This window comes from Podarcis bocagei, assembly GCF_964188305.1.
Source record: "Podarcis bocagei genome assembly, chromosome: 6".
Taxonomy (NCBI): Eukaryota; Metazoa; Chordata; class Lepidosauria; order Squamata; family Lacertidae; genus Podarcis; species Podarcis bocagei.
In genome coordinates, this window is record NC_138130.1 from 32564476 (window position 1) to 32581720 (window position 17245).

At 38.4% G+C, this 17245-nt stretch overlaps 1 protein-coding gene across 1 annotated transcript in view; it reads right to left on the reverse strand.

The window, feature by feature from the left end:
• TMEM131 (transmembrane protein 131) overlaps positions 1–17245 on the reverse strand; it is a 69178-nt gene that overhangs the window by 16969 nt on the left and 34964 nt on the right. Inside the window, exons 8-25 of the mRNA XM_081196912.1 lie at positions 16811–16891; positions 14573–14723; positions 14427–14483; positions 13254–13315; positions 9401–9509; positions 8460–8568; positions 7321–7474; positions 7054–7224; positions 5971–6081; positions 5744–5878; positions 5041–5145; positions 4363–4449; positions 1839–1991; positions 1638–1713; positions 1435–1552; positions 921–1059; positions 697–806; positions 214–280 (exon numbers count right to left, since the gene is read on the reverse strand). Of these exons, the coding sequence (XP_081053038.1) occupies positions 214–280; positions 697–806; positions 921–1059; positions 1435–1552; positions 1638–1713; positions 1839–1991; positions 4363–4449; positions 5041–5145; positions 5744–5878; positions 5971–6081; positions 7054–7224; positions 7321–7474; positions 8460–8568; positions 9401–9509; positions 13254–13315; positions 14427–14483; positions 14573–14723; positions 16811–16891 (1995 nt within the window). The remainder of the gene's footprint in view (positions 1–213; positions 281–696; positions 807–920; positions 1060–1434; positions 1553–1637; positions 1714–1838; positions 1992–4362; positions 4450–5040; positions 5146–5743; positions 5879–5970; positions 6082–7053; positions 7225–7320; positions 7475–8459; positions 8569–9400; positions 9510–13253; positions 13316–14426; positions 14484–14572; positions 14724–16810; positions 16892–17245) is intronic.

Sequence of the window (17245 nt, forward strand, 5' to 3'; positions counted from 1 at the left end):
AGCATTGAACCCATGCCCTTTTTCCTGCTGTGCATGCTCCAATTAAATTAATAGCATTTGAGTGCAAACCATAATTTAGTGGTTTGAATGTAATGGCAGCCTATGGCTTGTGACTATTTTGCAAACCATGCTTATGCTCGTAATAACTGTACTAACAGCAGCTCAGTATTAAGAACTGGGTAGAACAAAACTGGGTTTTAAAGGATTACTTACACAGTTTCGAGAGACTTGAAATTCTAGCGTCTTCAAATTGAAGTTTGCAGGCTTAGTCAAGTTAAACCTGAAAGAAAAGCACATAGTTAGGTGCGGCCGAGTACTCTGGAAAAATATTTAGATTCACTTTAAGAAGAAATAAGGTGCACAAATAATTTTTGTTTCTGTTCTGCGGCAATGGCTTGTTGGGATTATATCTGATGGGGGAGAAATGTTGGTTTATGTTATCATACAATAAAACTATTATGAATACTAGAAATAACATCTTATATGACATACAATACATAATATATCTGATAACTGAAGTTGTATGAATTTAATAGAGTAGACTGGTATTTAAATTGCAGGTCTGCCTCAATTCATGTAGAAAGTAGCATTCAAGGGGCTCTATTTTAAGAGCAAAGAAGATAGGCAAGCACATCTACCCTAAACCCAGCCCTCAACATTATCTCCTTGCAAGCACCACTTTTTACCACCACTTACCGGTCCAATAGCTTATCTACGAAGACTGATGGATTGGAATATAGTGCTATGGGAAGAAGCTGAACAAAAACAGGAACATCTGCTGGATTTTCTAGAAGAATTTCTTCCTCCTGGCGGAACAGGTTTAGATTCAGACTTATTGTCCCAAAGTAGCAAATATAGGAAATCATTTTCAATATTAACTTTTGTGTTCTTAGTACTACATTGACAATGCCAAGACTTACAGATGAACTGTTTGTGTTGGTAAGTGAAAAATCCAAATGGCGCAGTGAGCCAAGTAGAGATGGCCATGCCAATTCTGCTGTGATTTTGGAAGTCACAGCCTTCTGGAGATCTGTGTCCACTTCAAATACAGCACTTAATCTAGACCAGCAATGTAATTTAGCATGAAGAAAAATTAATATCAAGCTTCAAAACTAAAACCATAATATTTCATGGAATTCACATGCACATAGACATACTCAGTTTCATGATTCTACATAATAAGAATTTTTTAAAAAAACGATAACTGCAGTAAGCTAGGATAATTTCTTCAGTATTCTTGGAGTAGCCTTCAGTTCCATTACAAGTTTATTAGCTGCATTTGGAAGCTAATAAAGAATTGTTTACTGTTTCATTTATATTTCCAACCCATTTATTGACTACTGCAACACTTCTCAAACAATGTTGCCAAGCAATTAAGATTCCCTGAATTTCAGTAACCAACCAGAAAGCCATTCCTTATTTTAAAACACTCACTGATTGCCTGAGTGATCTCTTACTCCAATCCATTCTCTGAACAGATTATCATGCAAATCCCAATCTGAATCCCATGCATCTTCTTGCATAGATGTACTGTGTTGTAATTTTGATTCAGCTAGAAAAGAGAAACATAAATTTCACCTTAACATCTTCAATATCTAGAATGTTAAGGGTGTTTAAAAGATATTAAAATTACTTACCTTTACTCAGAAAAGGCAACCCCACATAACAGTGATTCCCACATTGTAAACCAGGGTCAAAGTAAACATTTGCAATCTGAAAAATATAAGCAGCAGCAACCAAGAATTTAAAAAGACCCCTCTTAGGAATGCAAAACTGTGAAATATCTCTATTTTTAAACATAGTTACGTAATTCTGAAGAATATTCATAGTGCTCGAACCTTGGATTTTTTCCCTGGCTCCAGATCTTCTTTGTTACTTCGTAATCTCTTGTAATAAAACCGAACATCTTCTGATAGTGAACGGATCTGTTGTATTTTTACCTTCTGTGAGAAAGAGCTCATGATGCTCAAACTCTGATGAACAGTCTTACCCTAAGAAAGAAAGTATGTACAATTGTGTGGTTTTTTTACACATCTTTGTGCCCATGATTGCAAAGTTTTTAGCACCCCTGGTAATATAGACTAAGGTTGCTCTGAGTTATTCCATCTACGTTATTTTCCTATAACCTCCTCATTCAAACCTTTTCAATTTAGAGATACGATACTGCACACATTAAGAAAAAATATCATGCAATGTTACTAGTCAACCAATTGGTTTAAAAAATAATAATTATTTTTTTTTTGCAGAAATGCCAAAGGAAGGAAACAGACTGAAATGAGGGGACATGTTCTACAGAGGAAGACCAGTCTGTGTTTCCTGTCCTGCATCACAAGTTGTCGATATAATATCATGAGCATTAGCCACTTCCATTATCTGCTCCCACTGTATTCAAAGTTCAAATAAAATCTTATTGCCAGGTTAATTTGTAGGTCCTTCATTAAACACCCAACAATTGCCAGAAATCACCCCCGTAAATTAGGAACAGAGGGAGGTAAATTCAGTTACTTAAAATTAGCGAGAGTGGCTGCATAAAGGAAAAGCTAACATAGTAATATTTTGCATCTAGAACCTTATACATTTCAGAGGAACTTACTTTAAACATCTCTATGAGGCTCAACTATTTCTCTCACACTTTCTATCCCAGTTCTTAATAGAAAATAAAGCAGGAAGAATTAAACAAAACTGCAGGCTTTAGTCTCAGGAAATAATAAAACGTTTTTCCAGCTCCATGAAGCTACCTTGGACTGAAAATAGTGGTGCATTTTATAGCTACATTATGTGCTCAATGTAGAAAAAATGTCCCTTCCTCCTCTCTTTTACAATCCAATGGAGTGGCGTATTAAAAAAGAGACTATGAAAAATTTTCTTACCAGAATACAATAAAAACAGCCACCTCCATAAGGCACTCTCAAACAAAGTTCTCTTTCCTCTTTTCTCATTTTTGTGTTTAAAAGGGAATTATAAAGATACCACAAATGCAACTGCAAGATTTAAAATGCCACCATACAAAAACCAGGAAAGGAAGGATAAATAAAAGAGAAAGGGAAAGGACCCTGGATGGTTACCGTATTTTTCGCCCTATTGGACGCTCCGGCCCATAGGACGCACCTAGATTTGGGGGGGGGGGGATAAAGCAAAAAAATATATATTTCCCCCCCGTACAGGCACGGGGCCGGGGAAGCCCGAGCTTCCCCCGACCCCAGCCCCCAGAACGGGAGCCAGAGCGATGCCGAAGCTGCGCTCAGCTTCGGCATCGCTCTGGCTGCGCGCCCGGGAGTGCAGGCAGCTCCGCGCAACCCTCCAGTGCCCGGCGCGGAGCTTCCTGAAGCCTGGAGAGCGAGAGGGGTCGGTGCGCACCGACCCCTCTCGCTCTCCAGGCTTCAGCGCACACACACATTTCCCCTTCATTTTTGGAGGGGGAAAAGTGTGTCCTATAGGGCGAAAAATACGGTAAGTCCAGTCAAAGGTGACTATGGAGTGCGGTGCTCATCTCACTTCAGGCCGAGGGAGCCGGTGTTCAGGCTGACAGCTTCCGGGTCATGTGGCCAGCATGGCTAAACCGCTTCTGACACATCGGAACACTGTGACAGAAGCCAGAGCACACAGAAACACTGTTTACCTTTCCGCCGCAGCAGTACCTATTTTTCTACTTGCACTGGTGTGCTTTTGAAGTGCTAGGTTGGCAGAAGCTGGGACAGAGGAACGGGAGCTCACCCCATCACACGGATCTGACCTTCTGATCAGCAAGCCCAAGAGCCTCAGTGGTTTAGACCACAGCACCACCCGCTCCCACAGAAGATAAGTATTCAGTTTTGGACTAGGCAGGGACTTGGAAATAGCACATTCTTTTCAAAAAGTGACTGCCCGTAATTGAATCCTGCCACACAGATTTCCAATCCTCTAATAAAGATCTGGCAAAAGATATACTCCAAGGTAACTGCTACATGGTCTCAATTATTCTGAGAGGTTGTGCAAGGAGCAACTAAGGGTTTGATTTCTATGCTTCTCTGTGTTTAGGACTGTAGTGTATCAAAACAGCAGCCAACTTCCTTTGGAAAAAAACCCGTCTCGTATTTCAGCAGCAGTTGTTCATGATTTCAGACATATGGATTGATGGAGTTAACATATGCTAGTTCTTACCACTGACTGATTCAATTACCCTATAGCAATGAGAAACAAAGGCTGGGGACACATCCCAGGCTCTATGAAAAACAAGAGAATCTGAGGTTAAAATGCCTTCCCAGTGATGGGGTGTGAGATAAACTCCGGTAGCATGGCTAAAATCAGTTTGTTTACTTTTTCATAATGATGGTTAAAAGCAAGAAGAAACTGTTAGAAATTCTTCAAAATATATTATCTTACTGGAAAAGAAGGTGGAAGAAGAATGTGTTTTGGGGAGCACATCAATGACCCTACAGCAATTACAGCCTTCACAGGAATGGTTAAAATCTGCAAAAAAAGAGAAAAAGAATAGTAGCTTAAACGCAACATTTACGTTAACTCTTATCAATATGTTTTAGACTATGGGTTTCATCCAAAAAGGTTTCCCTCCGCTGCATTAGCACAAAGCCATTTCTGCTAGCATACTTGTGCAAAAATCTAAAATCTGTTTTTATAAGATGAGCACATAAGCCCAACAAAAATCTCAACTGCTCTCTTCTGAAATTATCTGCAAGCTTATATGCTGAGAATCAGAAATAGGTTGACTGCCTTCTATACATCTTTATTAATCTTCAAGTAGTTCTGCATCCTTCTATAGATATGGTATAGGAAATACCAGATGATCATCATTTAGTTTTCAGAAAGCAAGCATGATGGGCATACCAAATGAAGAACAATTAAAACCATCTTCTGAAATTCCTGAAAGGTTACACACCTAAACTGTCACATACACTAGCCAGTGCCAAATATACTGCCAGAGAGGAAACTAACCAACTGCATTTGCCATCACAACAGCTAAAAGCCAGGACCCCCTCCCAATCCTTTTCTTTTCTATTTCCATGCACATTACTTTTAGGATCAATATAAACGTAAGAGTACCTCATAATCAGTTGTGATTTGTATAGCCCCATCATGAATCCCTTCAAGTTCTTTTGGTAATAATCTTACTCTGAATACAGTGTATGAACCAGGCATCAATGTTACCTGTAGAACAGAATTATATAGTTGCTTCATTGCTTTAATCTCACATTCTTCCAACAGACAACAAAAAAACCCGGTCACTGTAACAAAAATGCACACACACAGTTATCTGAAAGGGCTTCATGTTGAAATACAAAGAGTAATGTTTTGCTTACCGCTTAAGTAAAACACTCTCCACTATTTATTTTCAGCAGTTAATCTCTCACAGAGGCACCTCTCATTGTTCGCTTTTTTCCTCCAGATGTGGATATGTGTGGGGTGTTTGTCTACATATAAAAATAGCTAGCACCATGTCTATACATAGACATAAGGAGTGCTTTTTTTCTAAAAAAAAATGTTTAGGGGTACTCTCATTTAGACTCAAGAAAACCACCATTTTATAGTTCAGATCGGGAAAAATAAATACAGCAAATGGACAAAAGTACAAAGATTCACAAACTGTTTAGGGGTATGCGTCTCCCTGCAACACCGTCCTCTCAAAAAAGCACTGGACATAAGCAGATGTGGTGACCCCCCCGCTTCTTTTTACTTAGTGATAAGATTTGCATCTTTTGTCCATATGCCACACATAACTGTAATAAGTAAAATATGTGTTACTTACCGAAGTTTGATCCAATGCATTGGCCTTTTCCAAGTCTGGAAGACTTGCAATTATTGTGGTTCTGTTGCCTTTTTCAGCAGCAAGGAGTTCCATGGTCAAACCATCACCTATCACATGCCAGCTTTTTATAGCCAACTTTAAAAGGGCACAATAGTTTTAGTAATAAATTAAACAGATATGCCATTTAAGTAAAACAAACAAACAACAAATAAAAGAATGTCTCTTACCTGAATTGGATTGCTGTTCATGATTGCAAGCAGAATACTACTTGTTTCTGTGGCACTCAATATACCAAAATCTATTATCTGTTCTTCAGGTCTTGGGGGCAATACAAAATACTAGAAAAACGGAAGAGCATCAACTGCATTAGGGACAGGCAGCTCATATATCTGTTACTGCAAGGGCTCAGAAGTACTACCACCAGTTCTAACATGTTGGTTCCTCCCCCCCCCCCCTTATTTTGGACAAGTAGCCCATAAGATCTGGGACTGAAGAATCTGTATTTGGTTTTCAGGGATACAATCTGCCGATTACACAGAAAGTGCTACAATTGCTGGGAAACACATCTACCTTTTATTCATTCTATTGGGCAACCAGATGCTGACCTATCATGAGATAAGGCAAGGCACTATTAAAGGTGACTGAGTGAAAGACAAAACAGGTCTAACAAACTACTGAGTACAATTCACTGCTAATTCTCCTCTTCTGTAGAAATCCCGCTAAGATGGAAGAGTGATGCAAAAGGCACAACAGCATGGTTTTCTGAAGCTCCCTAGTCTTAAGGGGCCTATACAGGAGAGCATTTGAGTGGACTGTGCCCCATGTTAATTAGTGAAGGCAGCTGCCAATATGTTTTTGTTGGCAGTATACGTAACTGAGAGCTAGAGAGTCAACACATTAAAATATGAGTTCAGTTCCAAGTTCAGTCATTTTAAACAGGCCCCCCATACAGACATATTAATGTTTCTTTTATATATATTTTTAAAAAGTAATGTAATTCCTATAAATTCAATTTCAATCAAACAGCAAACCTACAAAAATAATATCTAACACATATTACATCCCGCAGAACTTCCACATGGCAAAAGAGGAGAATGGGTTCCATCCATAGGTCTATTCTAGCAGGCGTTAGACTGCTGAAATATAAACCAGCTACCAAATTTGTATTCAGTTTATGGTTCAAATTCAAGACTACAGTTTGAATTTGGCTTCACTGCTGAGCACATGTTATCCAGAAACACAAAGAAACCACATCCAATGCATTTCACTTTAAAAACAGAAAAGATTTTTTAAAAAACTGATATACTTACATCTAAAAATCCAGTGTATGCTCTTACAGGTAGATGAAATTTAGAAGCATTTGTAATGAGCAAAATATTGTTATCAATGTGAAGAGATGACAAGGAAGCCACAAAATAAAGTGTGAAAATATATCTGGATTCATTTGGTGGAATTAAAACTGGTTTGCTGAAGTTGTGTACCTAGTATAATGAATAAATATGATCCAGGTTAACAGTGAATCCAATTTATGTAACATTTAATAGCAACAAAATAGTTCAGCGCGTAATTGGGCTTACTTTAAATATTTCTTTGATTTCATCTGGTAGCATTATATCATGAATGAGGACTGCAAAATTGAATGTGTTTGTTAAGTAGATTGGTCTTTCCACAGAGTCTGCCGGACTGTCACGAATATGAAATAATGTGGCTGCATGATCAAATCCTAAGTACCTATTTCAAAATATAAAAAAGCCAAAAAGTAGAGATTTGTACAATCCTCTATAAGAAAAACTCACAATAACCACCAGAAAATTGGTTAGGCACGGAGATGAGGAACCTGATTCTCCAAATGTCGTTGGACTCAAATTCCATCAGCTCTAGCAAATATGACTAAAGCTGAAGAACGATCAAAGTTGTAGTCCAATATCATCTGGAGGGCCACAGGTTTTCCATCCAACAGCAGCAGTTTAAGATCTCTTTTTGGATTGTTACTCAACTTCAGAAACATCATATAATGCCTGAAGGACTGCCAATTGGCAGGCCACAGACCCATTCCTGCTTTTACTTATCAGCAAGTTTAAATTCACCCAAAGGACCCAGATTCATTCCCCATGCCCTATCGTCATATCCTGCCCAAGCCAGGTGTGTAATTCAAATACATAAAACTTAAAAATCAATACTGAGAAATATAATGGTCTGAAGAATTTATACAACTTGTTCCATTTAGCAGCAAAGAAGTCTGAAACCAAATACATTACCCAGCAAATAAAGAGTTATAACCAGCACTTAAAACGTGGAAGAATTAGAATATACTAGCTTATAAATGTAGAAGTTAGAAACAGTAAAAAAAGCAATTGCTCAAGCCTGTCCCTAACACTTGGAGCAATGGGCAAAATAAAGTTATCTGAGTGCAAGCCAGCACTATTCATGGCAATAGTCACATGCTTTGTTTAAACAGGGCTGTGTGATGGCCACTGCACACTGATCCTTTGGCTCCGATTCAGTTTGTAGCTCTTTATCCAGGACGGAATACACAAAAATTCAGTGCAGTGTCCACACAATAACACAGGCTTTAAACCCAGTGTCCCTATTATAAGAAAGACTCATTTGGAAGCATATTTATTTGCTACAGGAAGCCATGCAAGTGGTTAGTTACTTGTGTACAGGAACAAGGTGTGAGTTAAATGTAAGACAACGGTATCCCGTGCAATCTTACCCATCTAACACTTCTGCTTGATATGGAATTTCAAGTTTTGAGTAACTCTTCTCTTTTGCTTTTACTGTTATTTTTCCTGAAAACTGTGCAGGTCGTTTTGCTTTCGATGCTATATGGTACATACAAATAGATAAATAAAAGCAAACAGTGTTACTATTATCGACTCATACACAAAATTGACACATATTTATTTTTACTCTAATAGTAAAACTGTCACTGTTGGGGCTTTGATTTACTACAAAGTATCATAAACCATTTTGATCACATTTGTAACTAAGCTACTCCTGTAATATATTAGGGTGCAGTTACTGTTTAGCTCTAAAATGTGAGTATTATGCTACTTGCTGAATTCAAGTGGCTTCAAGGAGGGTGGGTGATACAGCAACATCCCTTCTTCAACTTTTAGCTGAGAGGTGGGGAAACCTATGAGCCTGCAAATTCTGTTAATTCTAACCAAATGCCATGCTGGCCTAGGCTACTGGGAGCTGTCACTCGTCAACATCAGAAAGGCCACAGATTCCCCTTTTTAGCAAAAAAGATGAAGACTTCAGTAGACAGTCATCATTAAATGCTCTCCCCTCTTGGTCTCTGTGTATATACACTGAACAGAATGATTAAACACATGGGATGGGATTCAGAGGAAAGCTCAAAGAAGGCAGCTGGAGGAAGCAGACCTTCCCAGCCCCTCCTCTGCCCAGCAGCATCCTGAAAAGTCTCTCCTGAGAGTTTGGGGGTGGGGGTTGCGGGAAAACCAGGAAGAAACTTCTACAACTGCAGCAACATCCCTAGCAGTATTATGTAACTCGTTCCAAGCAGTAACTGCGTTCAAAAGAAAAGCAAGTGTGGACCCCAAACTAAGAAATATGTTCAGATACGCTGACAAAAGGCTTCCCATCCAGTGAATGAGAAACATACAACTTCCAGAACAGACCTTTACTTACCGTCAAAGCTAATACTTGCAACTTTGGTATATTTACTTTCAGAAGCTCGAAGTGTAATTGGCTTGAAATGTACTGTGATAGCTTCATTCTGTGGTGTGGGTCTAACACTCTGGAAAAGCATAAAAGAAGTGCTATTGAAAAAGTCTGTATATATCTGTTATCTTCTCCTTCAAAAGTTGAGAATCTGCTGACACTTAATCTAAGTTATAAAAATGTGGATACATGTCATTAGAACAACACGAGTCAGGAATGTTTCCAAATATATATACATAATTTATAGCAGAAACAACTGTGAAACTCCAGCAGATTTACTAGGTTTGTTTCATTTTATTTCAACACATGCCTGTTTCACTAGAAAAGGAGGCAATTAACTAGGTTGGGGGTGTTTTTTGGCTAAAATGTCTGTAGCCATCTAAAGAGAACTAGCCTTTCAGCGCAAGGTGCACCAAAAGAATATCAGAGCCATCTATATGTGTTTTATTAATGAGAATGCACACATCAAAAATAGCACTACACTTCCATCTTAAATTTTACAAGAGTTATACTTGAGGTTGTTGCTGTGCTCGCATACCTAGCGCAATTGTTTAGAGACCCTCCACAAGGCAGAACACTACACTCACATTATTTTAACTGTGTCTTCACTTCCAGTATCTCCACTTTAGAAAGCTAAACAGCTGAAGACACATGCTGGCAGCATTGCAGAGCAGCAGGGAATGCCAAAAACAAACCAACAAATTATTTAAGTGTCTTAAAGACAGCCCTGTTTAGGGAACTTTTTAATGTTTGCTGTTTTATTATGTTTTTAATATTCTGTTGGGAACCGCCCAGAGTGGCTGGGGAAACCCAGCCAGATGGGTGGGGTATAAATATTGTTGTTGTTGTTTCAAATGTGGCCTAATTCTGCGAAAGACCAACTATTTTGAGAGAAATGCAAACTCCAGAGCTGCTAGAACATGAAGGCTAAAGATTAAGACTTTCAGGTCCAGAGGCTTTGAGGTGTGTAATCAATATCAAGCAGCACATCAAAAAGATCAGAGCGCAGATTTCCATTCCAGTTACTAGGCCTTCAAGGTAACACCATGTGACACGAATGAAAGAACTCAAATAAGGATAAGAAAGATGAGAGAACATCAAGATAAGAATGTGTCAGAATAAAGTTGACAGATGACAACAACAACAACGAAGGACGCCCCCCCTTCAGAATATAGAAAGATACCAAGAAGATACTTCATTCCAAGAAAGAGAGAGGATGAGCATGCAAAATTCATAATTATGGATGAATGTACAAGCCTTACAACCATAGAAGAGGGATTCTCATGTTTCAAGCAAGTTCAAACAAGTTTTGTAATTTACTGTTAATATGAAGTACGTCATATATATACTACACAGTGCAGGGTCAGGAAGGGAAAGGGCCTTTTGGAAGGAATACTGCCTGAATGCAATCAGCTATTAAGTATACAGTCTTTCACCACCATCTAAATGTATTTTGTTGTTGTTCTAGTTGTCGGTTCTCAATGAAAAACATTTAAAAGAAATGTTAGAACTAGTTAATATAGCAATACACACATTTTACTTAAACTTCCATATGAACTTTAATACAGAACTATCATATATTGTGTTACCAAACAAAAATTTCTAATGGAAGGATAATGGCTATAGTTATGCAACTCAGCTGAATATTAAGCGCTGCTGACAAAACAGTAAATACACAGTCTTCTGGCTCAGAACCAGCAATGCTATAAATACGTACATGATATTTTTACATTAATTTAGTATTATTTTTAATATTATAAATTGCCTTTCTTCTTTTAAAATTGTTCAGTTTCACAGACTTCAATATAAAGTGTCAGTAAAGGTAAAAACTTTTTATGACTATAGTAACTGGCAACAATACTCTCAAAGTGCCTCGAAGGAATTTAGTTCTATGAGTATCTAGCTTAAATTTCTGCTAAATATAGTCTTGGCCTTTTCCCATGACATTAGCATGAAGTTTGAAACCAGTTTCTTCCTCGCTTCCAAACTGTATCAGAACAAACTCCAAGAGACATATATCCCTGTCCTCCCCCCGCCCCATGTTTACATGGAAATATGAGCAAATAGTTTAGCCTTTAAGATATGCTTGATGGTATCTGACACTTCCCCAACCCACTTAACATCTAAGATGGTAGCAGAAATCTGAGCAGTGTCAAAACACTGGGACTGTATATTACGAGGTCATACAGTCAGTATTTCTTCAGTCAAGAATGAGGGCAAAATATCAGAGAATGAGGTGTTAAAATAATAAGATTCCGAAGCTTGGCTATATAATCCACTGCTCAGTAGTTTAACACTTATCACCTTTGCTATCAGACGCAAAAGAAAATTTAAGTAAAATTATGTACATTACTTCTGCTGCATCAATGATTCCTGTTTTTAACATCTGTGACTCCATATTTTTGCTCACTTACTGCAAGCAGCCTTTCTGTCACTAACCCTGTGGTGTAGTGTGCAATTTGAAAAATCTAAGCTGACCATTCTGTATTTTTCTCTGCACTCTGTAAGTCAGAGGGAGGGAAACAGGCCAGACCTATGAGTTCACAAAGGGTTCATTAAGGCCTGGAGCTCTTTGTAGAACATCCTTATGTGAGGATATACACACAGGCCTTTCACTTTTTATAAGCCATTGTAGATTATTACCAAATATGAAACTAATGATGCCCCACATTTTGTGAGATATGCTTCTGTGCCTCTGAGTTTGAGCCCAGGAAACCTATGGGCTAACTTTATAATGACAACAGCTTGTTAAACCCACTGGTGCTGCTAGCAAGTTAGAGAGGAAAAAGACTCCAGAGGAGTTAGTCTTATACAAACTAAAAAGAAAAGACATAGCCTCTGGTCTAAGAGATTATCCAGTAGTCATCATTTCTCCCCTTTATACAGGAAGAGGTAAAACAAAGCTATTGCTGCAAGAGATAAATATACATTTCAAAGACATGGAAACAAGCACAGTACTCTCTCATCTCCCATGCTGGACAAACTAGAACAGTGGTTGAGAAAAGGGATTTAGACAACAACCAGAGACATTGCTTGGTGACAAAAGCATTTCAGCACTGACAGAACACACCAGCTCAAGCACCTTAGCCCGAAAGAGAATATTTGTGACTAACCATATGTTTGAATCGTATTCTGGGTCTGGGACAGGCCTCTTTAGCTTTGAGTCTCAAAACTACCTCCTTTACAGTGGTTAAGACAAATCTCTATTGCAAGCCAATATTAACCACTTTTATATGCTGAAGTTTGTTGTGAAATACCAGCTACAAAAGAACCTTTAATTCTTGTTTGCATTTTTATTTTGTAATTGTCATACTGGTTATCTGCATGCTTTTCAAGGCATTTGCCCTGAATGATTTAGTCAGAAATAACTGGGAATTATTAAATGCATTTCCATGTACTTGCAGGAAATCCCATTGCTTTTTATTGTAATGTGACACCATAACAGCAATTATTTAAGATAGTTGTACAATTACAAGCTGTAAGTATTAATTTATGATGACACTGAAAAGTAAAGCCTGAATAACAAGCAACTAAACAAACCTTTAAATATGCCCCTGTAGTCTTAGTCTTTAGTAGAAAGTTGAAGGGAATGCAAAGTGGGGGAGCTTTAGTTCGGTTTAACTATACAGTCACAACATGTAGCATGGGAAGGATACACTGCTGAAAGCTGTTAAGTGCATCGAAAGTGGCATTTTGTTGAGTTCATTTGGAAAAAGGGACTAAACTAACAGAACTTGAGCTTTGATATCTAGTGGATTCATGTTATCTTTACGTCTAGAAAAATATATTGAGATAGTGAAATAAAAGAGGTAATACTTACTGTTATTGGTACATCCTTTGTTCCTGAATTTAACAAGTGTAGATTTAAGATTTTGGGCAGATCTGTTGAAAGCCAATAAAAAAGCACTAAGGCTCGTTTGCATAAAAGGGATTTTTTAAAAGTCAAGTCAGCTTTGTGACATTTATTCAAGTTATCCAGTGCTGAAATTTTACTTAATTCTTGCACTTCTCCATTCCCTTCTCCCCCAGACATAAGGAGCGGATGTTTGATGCTTCTGCTTCTAATCTGCAGTAAGCAATAGTCTGCCATTTTATCCAACTGTAGCAAACTGTGGTTAGTGTACAAATTAATTTGTTCTCCAGTCAGGATCCAGGCATGGTGGCAAACTATTGTCTAGGCAAACCATAATTTGTCACACTGGAGCAAATGGGCAAACTATGGTTTGTTGCAAGGGAAGGGACGGGGGGATCATGGTCACCATTACTAAATCCTGATCTTCCAAACCAGTCTGGGGCCTTCCACATGTTTTAGACTACAAGTCCCACCTGCCCTTTCCCAGTATGGTCAATGGTCAGAGATTATGCAATTTATGACCGAAACACCTGAAGGGCAACAGGTTGGGGAAGACTGTTTCAAACTATGATTTGGAGACTAGTCTGAATACAGATGCACCTGTGTACAGTCATTTGGCAGGTGTATAAATTAAGAGTGATGTTATAAAAAGTACTATTTATAATTGTGTTATTAAGTTATTTCATTTTACTTTATATAATATTTCTAAAGCTAGATATCCTAGGCATTTAAATACAAATGAGGTGGATTGAGAAAGTTTCCCTCATGCAGAGTTCTGCTAGAAGAAGAAATTATTTTCACCAATTCCTCCTTTCCCCTGTAGCCCCCAAAGATCTGCTCTGGAGGGTTTGGGGACTCCATGAAACACTATGAAAAGTAGCCGCAGAGATAATACCAAAAATCACCTTCATGCACCCCATCTCCAGAAGAACCCTGGATTTTTATTTTTATTTATTTATGTAAATGGGTGGATCCTTTCCATTAGCAGCAGGACCTGTCTGGATGCAACCCAATACATATGAAGGCCTACATGCAAAGGCTAAGGAACAAACACATGAAACTGATATTACGCAGCTCTTGCAAAATGAGGTGTGTCTACTCACAATCTGAAATGGAGGTGTATTTAAATATAGAACTCACCTTGGGTTCTTAAAGTACCAAAATCTAGCATTTCTGTCGATGAATAAATTCCTGGGGCTTTAAGATAGGACAAAACAAAGTGAGTATCTTTCACTACTGCAGTAGGAAAATACATGAAGTTGATGAAACATTACATTTCTACAAACCTGTTGTGACTTCTACTTCTACTGGCAGAATAATAAACTCTGTGCTGTCTGAGGCATTTGTTTTTATTCGAATGAAGGCTGTGTAATTATCTGCTTCCCTTGAAGAGAAACTGGCTCTCATAACTCCTTTAGTTTCATAGGGGGGAATTTCCTATTGAAACAGACAATTGTGCAGAATATAAAAGTCAGTATAATAAAAAGGTCCACAATGCCAGCTATAATACAAGTGGAATATGGAGTATACAGTTGGTGTTTTTAGGCAATTAACTAACTAAATAGTGAGATGGAAGTGTCAAACAGTTTCAAAAACAACCATCGCATAAAAGGTTCAGAATCATCATGTGTAGATTATTCATGCTGACAAGTAACAGTTTGTTAAACCTGCCTTTTCCTAAGTGCGTAAGACTAGTTCTGTTGTAAGAAACCAGTACAAGAAATATATTTGGTGATGCTACCAATCTTTTAGAGAAACACTTAAAAGCCTATTTTGCATCAGTAGCACAAAAACATGTAGATACTTCTGTCTATACCATCCAAGCCCACTCATTCCCCACTCCCACAACAAGCAAGCCATAATTTTCTTTCCTCCTGTGCATTCAGAATTTCTGGAAAGCCTACATTATAGCAAAGAGAACAGGACTTAATTTGTCTATACGCTTCAAAAGTGGGAGATTCTAATCACTGCTACTCAGAAAGTGTAAAAATAAATATTTAAGTTATACTCAGACTAGACCCACTGAAATAAATGAAAATGACCAACTTAGGTCCATTTTCAATGGGTTTCAATAGGATTTAAAAGGTAAAGGGACCCCTGACCATTAGGTCCAGTCATGACCGACTCTGGGGTTGCGGCGCTCATCTCACTTTATTGGCCAAGGGAGCCGGCATACAGCTTCCAGGTCATGTGGCCAGCATGACTAAGCCACTTCTAGTGAACCAGAGAAGCGCACGGAAATGCCGTTTGCCTTCCCGCCGGAGCGGTACCTATTTATCTACTTGCACTTTGACGTGCTTTCGAACTGCTAGGTTAGCAGGAGCAGGGACCGAGCAACGGGAGCTCACCCCATCGCAGGGATTTGAACCACCGACCTTCTGATCGGCAAGTCCTAGGCTCTGTGGTTTAACCCACAGCACCACCCGCGTCCCTTCAGTAGGACTTAGTTGGATACAAACCAAGCAGTCATCAGCAACCATCTCAAATTGCATGCAGGCACACTAGCAATTTTATACAAAAATATAATCTGTAATTTTATACAAAAATATAAACTGGAGGATTGTCCTGGAAAATCCTAGAAAAGTTCCCTAGTATTTATATGCTACATAAAAGGTAGTTTGTGTTATATCTTCAGTCAAAACCAGTGGCGTAGCGTGGGGGGTGCAGGGGGGGGGCCGGCCGCACTGGGCGCAACACCTGGGGGTTAGGGTCAGGGGGCGCAAATCCATGGGTTAGGGGGCGCAAATTACTTGCCTTGCCCCGGGTGCTGACAACCCACGCTACGCCACTGGTCAAAACTACAACTTTTGGAATATTCTGTGGCTAGAATATTAGATAAAAACCACACACGTGTCTAAAATCATTTGGTAAAAAGCTTATGTGCTATCAGACTTGCGATGAAATGAAACTGAAAGTGGCTAACTCACTATAGGACATAATTGTTAGGTATTTGTATACAATATTTATTTTTAAAAAAATTATTTGCTTTTGTAACAAAAACAAAACATGTAACATCATATACATATAAGTAACTTATAATTTATAGCTTTGGTTTTACTGTAGAGCATTTGTTCTTCTCTTCTTATGAATGGAATTCTCATTTTAAATTTATTTCTGCCTTTCACCTTTTGCGTCAGTCTCTCCCCCCCCCCCCGCAAAGCAATTGTCCACATTTGCTGGTGTATACAATATTAACATTACTTTGAAAATTCATTACAAGTTTGTTCCCATTCTGCTTTGAACTTTTATACTTGTCACTGGACCCTGTTGATATTTGATGCTGCACAGTTATGGTTTACTCCCTTATCTTGAATTGCTGGGCCTCCTGGCCTCATTTCAAAACAACATCCACCCTCTTATCTGTATATGTGTGCATGAGATTTCAGGATCAGAAGAGGAGAACACCATGCATCTGAGGAAGGGTGCTCTGGCCCACAACAAAAGTTTAAGCCACAACGAATATTAGTCTTTGCCAGAACTTATTAATACCTGAGTGTGAGTCAAGTAATATTTGTGCCACTCACCCATAATTTTCTTGTACCCCCTTGCTGACCAGTTGGAAGCTCTAGGTGGAGATCACCTCCACTTGAATACATTTCTACCACCTGTGAGGATAGCCAAAAATAATAATTGATAAAGTTAGAGCTCAAGTTCCAACCAGACACCCTCTCATGGTTGCCAGCTAAGGCGAAATTATTTATATTTTATTTTCTCTGTGGTAAAGACCACACATACAACATAGTCAATGAATTACTTCAAGTGTTCGAATATGTCATTTATCATTCCACCAAATAAAAAAAATAATCAAAGGATTTTATGCAAGTGAAGTTTCTGTATATGCCAAGTCAAACCTTACATGCAAACCTTTAGTTCCATGAACAAAGTTTCTCAAAACTACTACTAAGACAATTATCTTAACTTCATAACATTCCGAACTGAGGATAAAGGAACAGAATCAA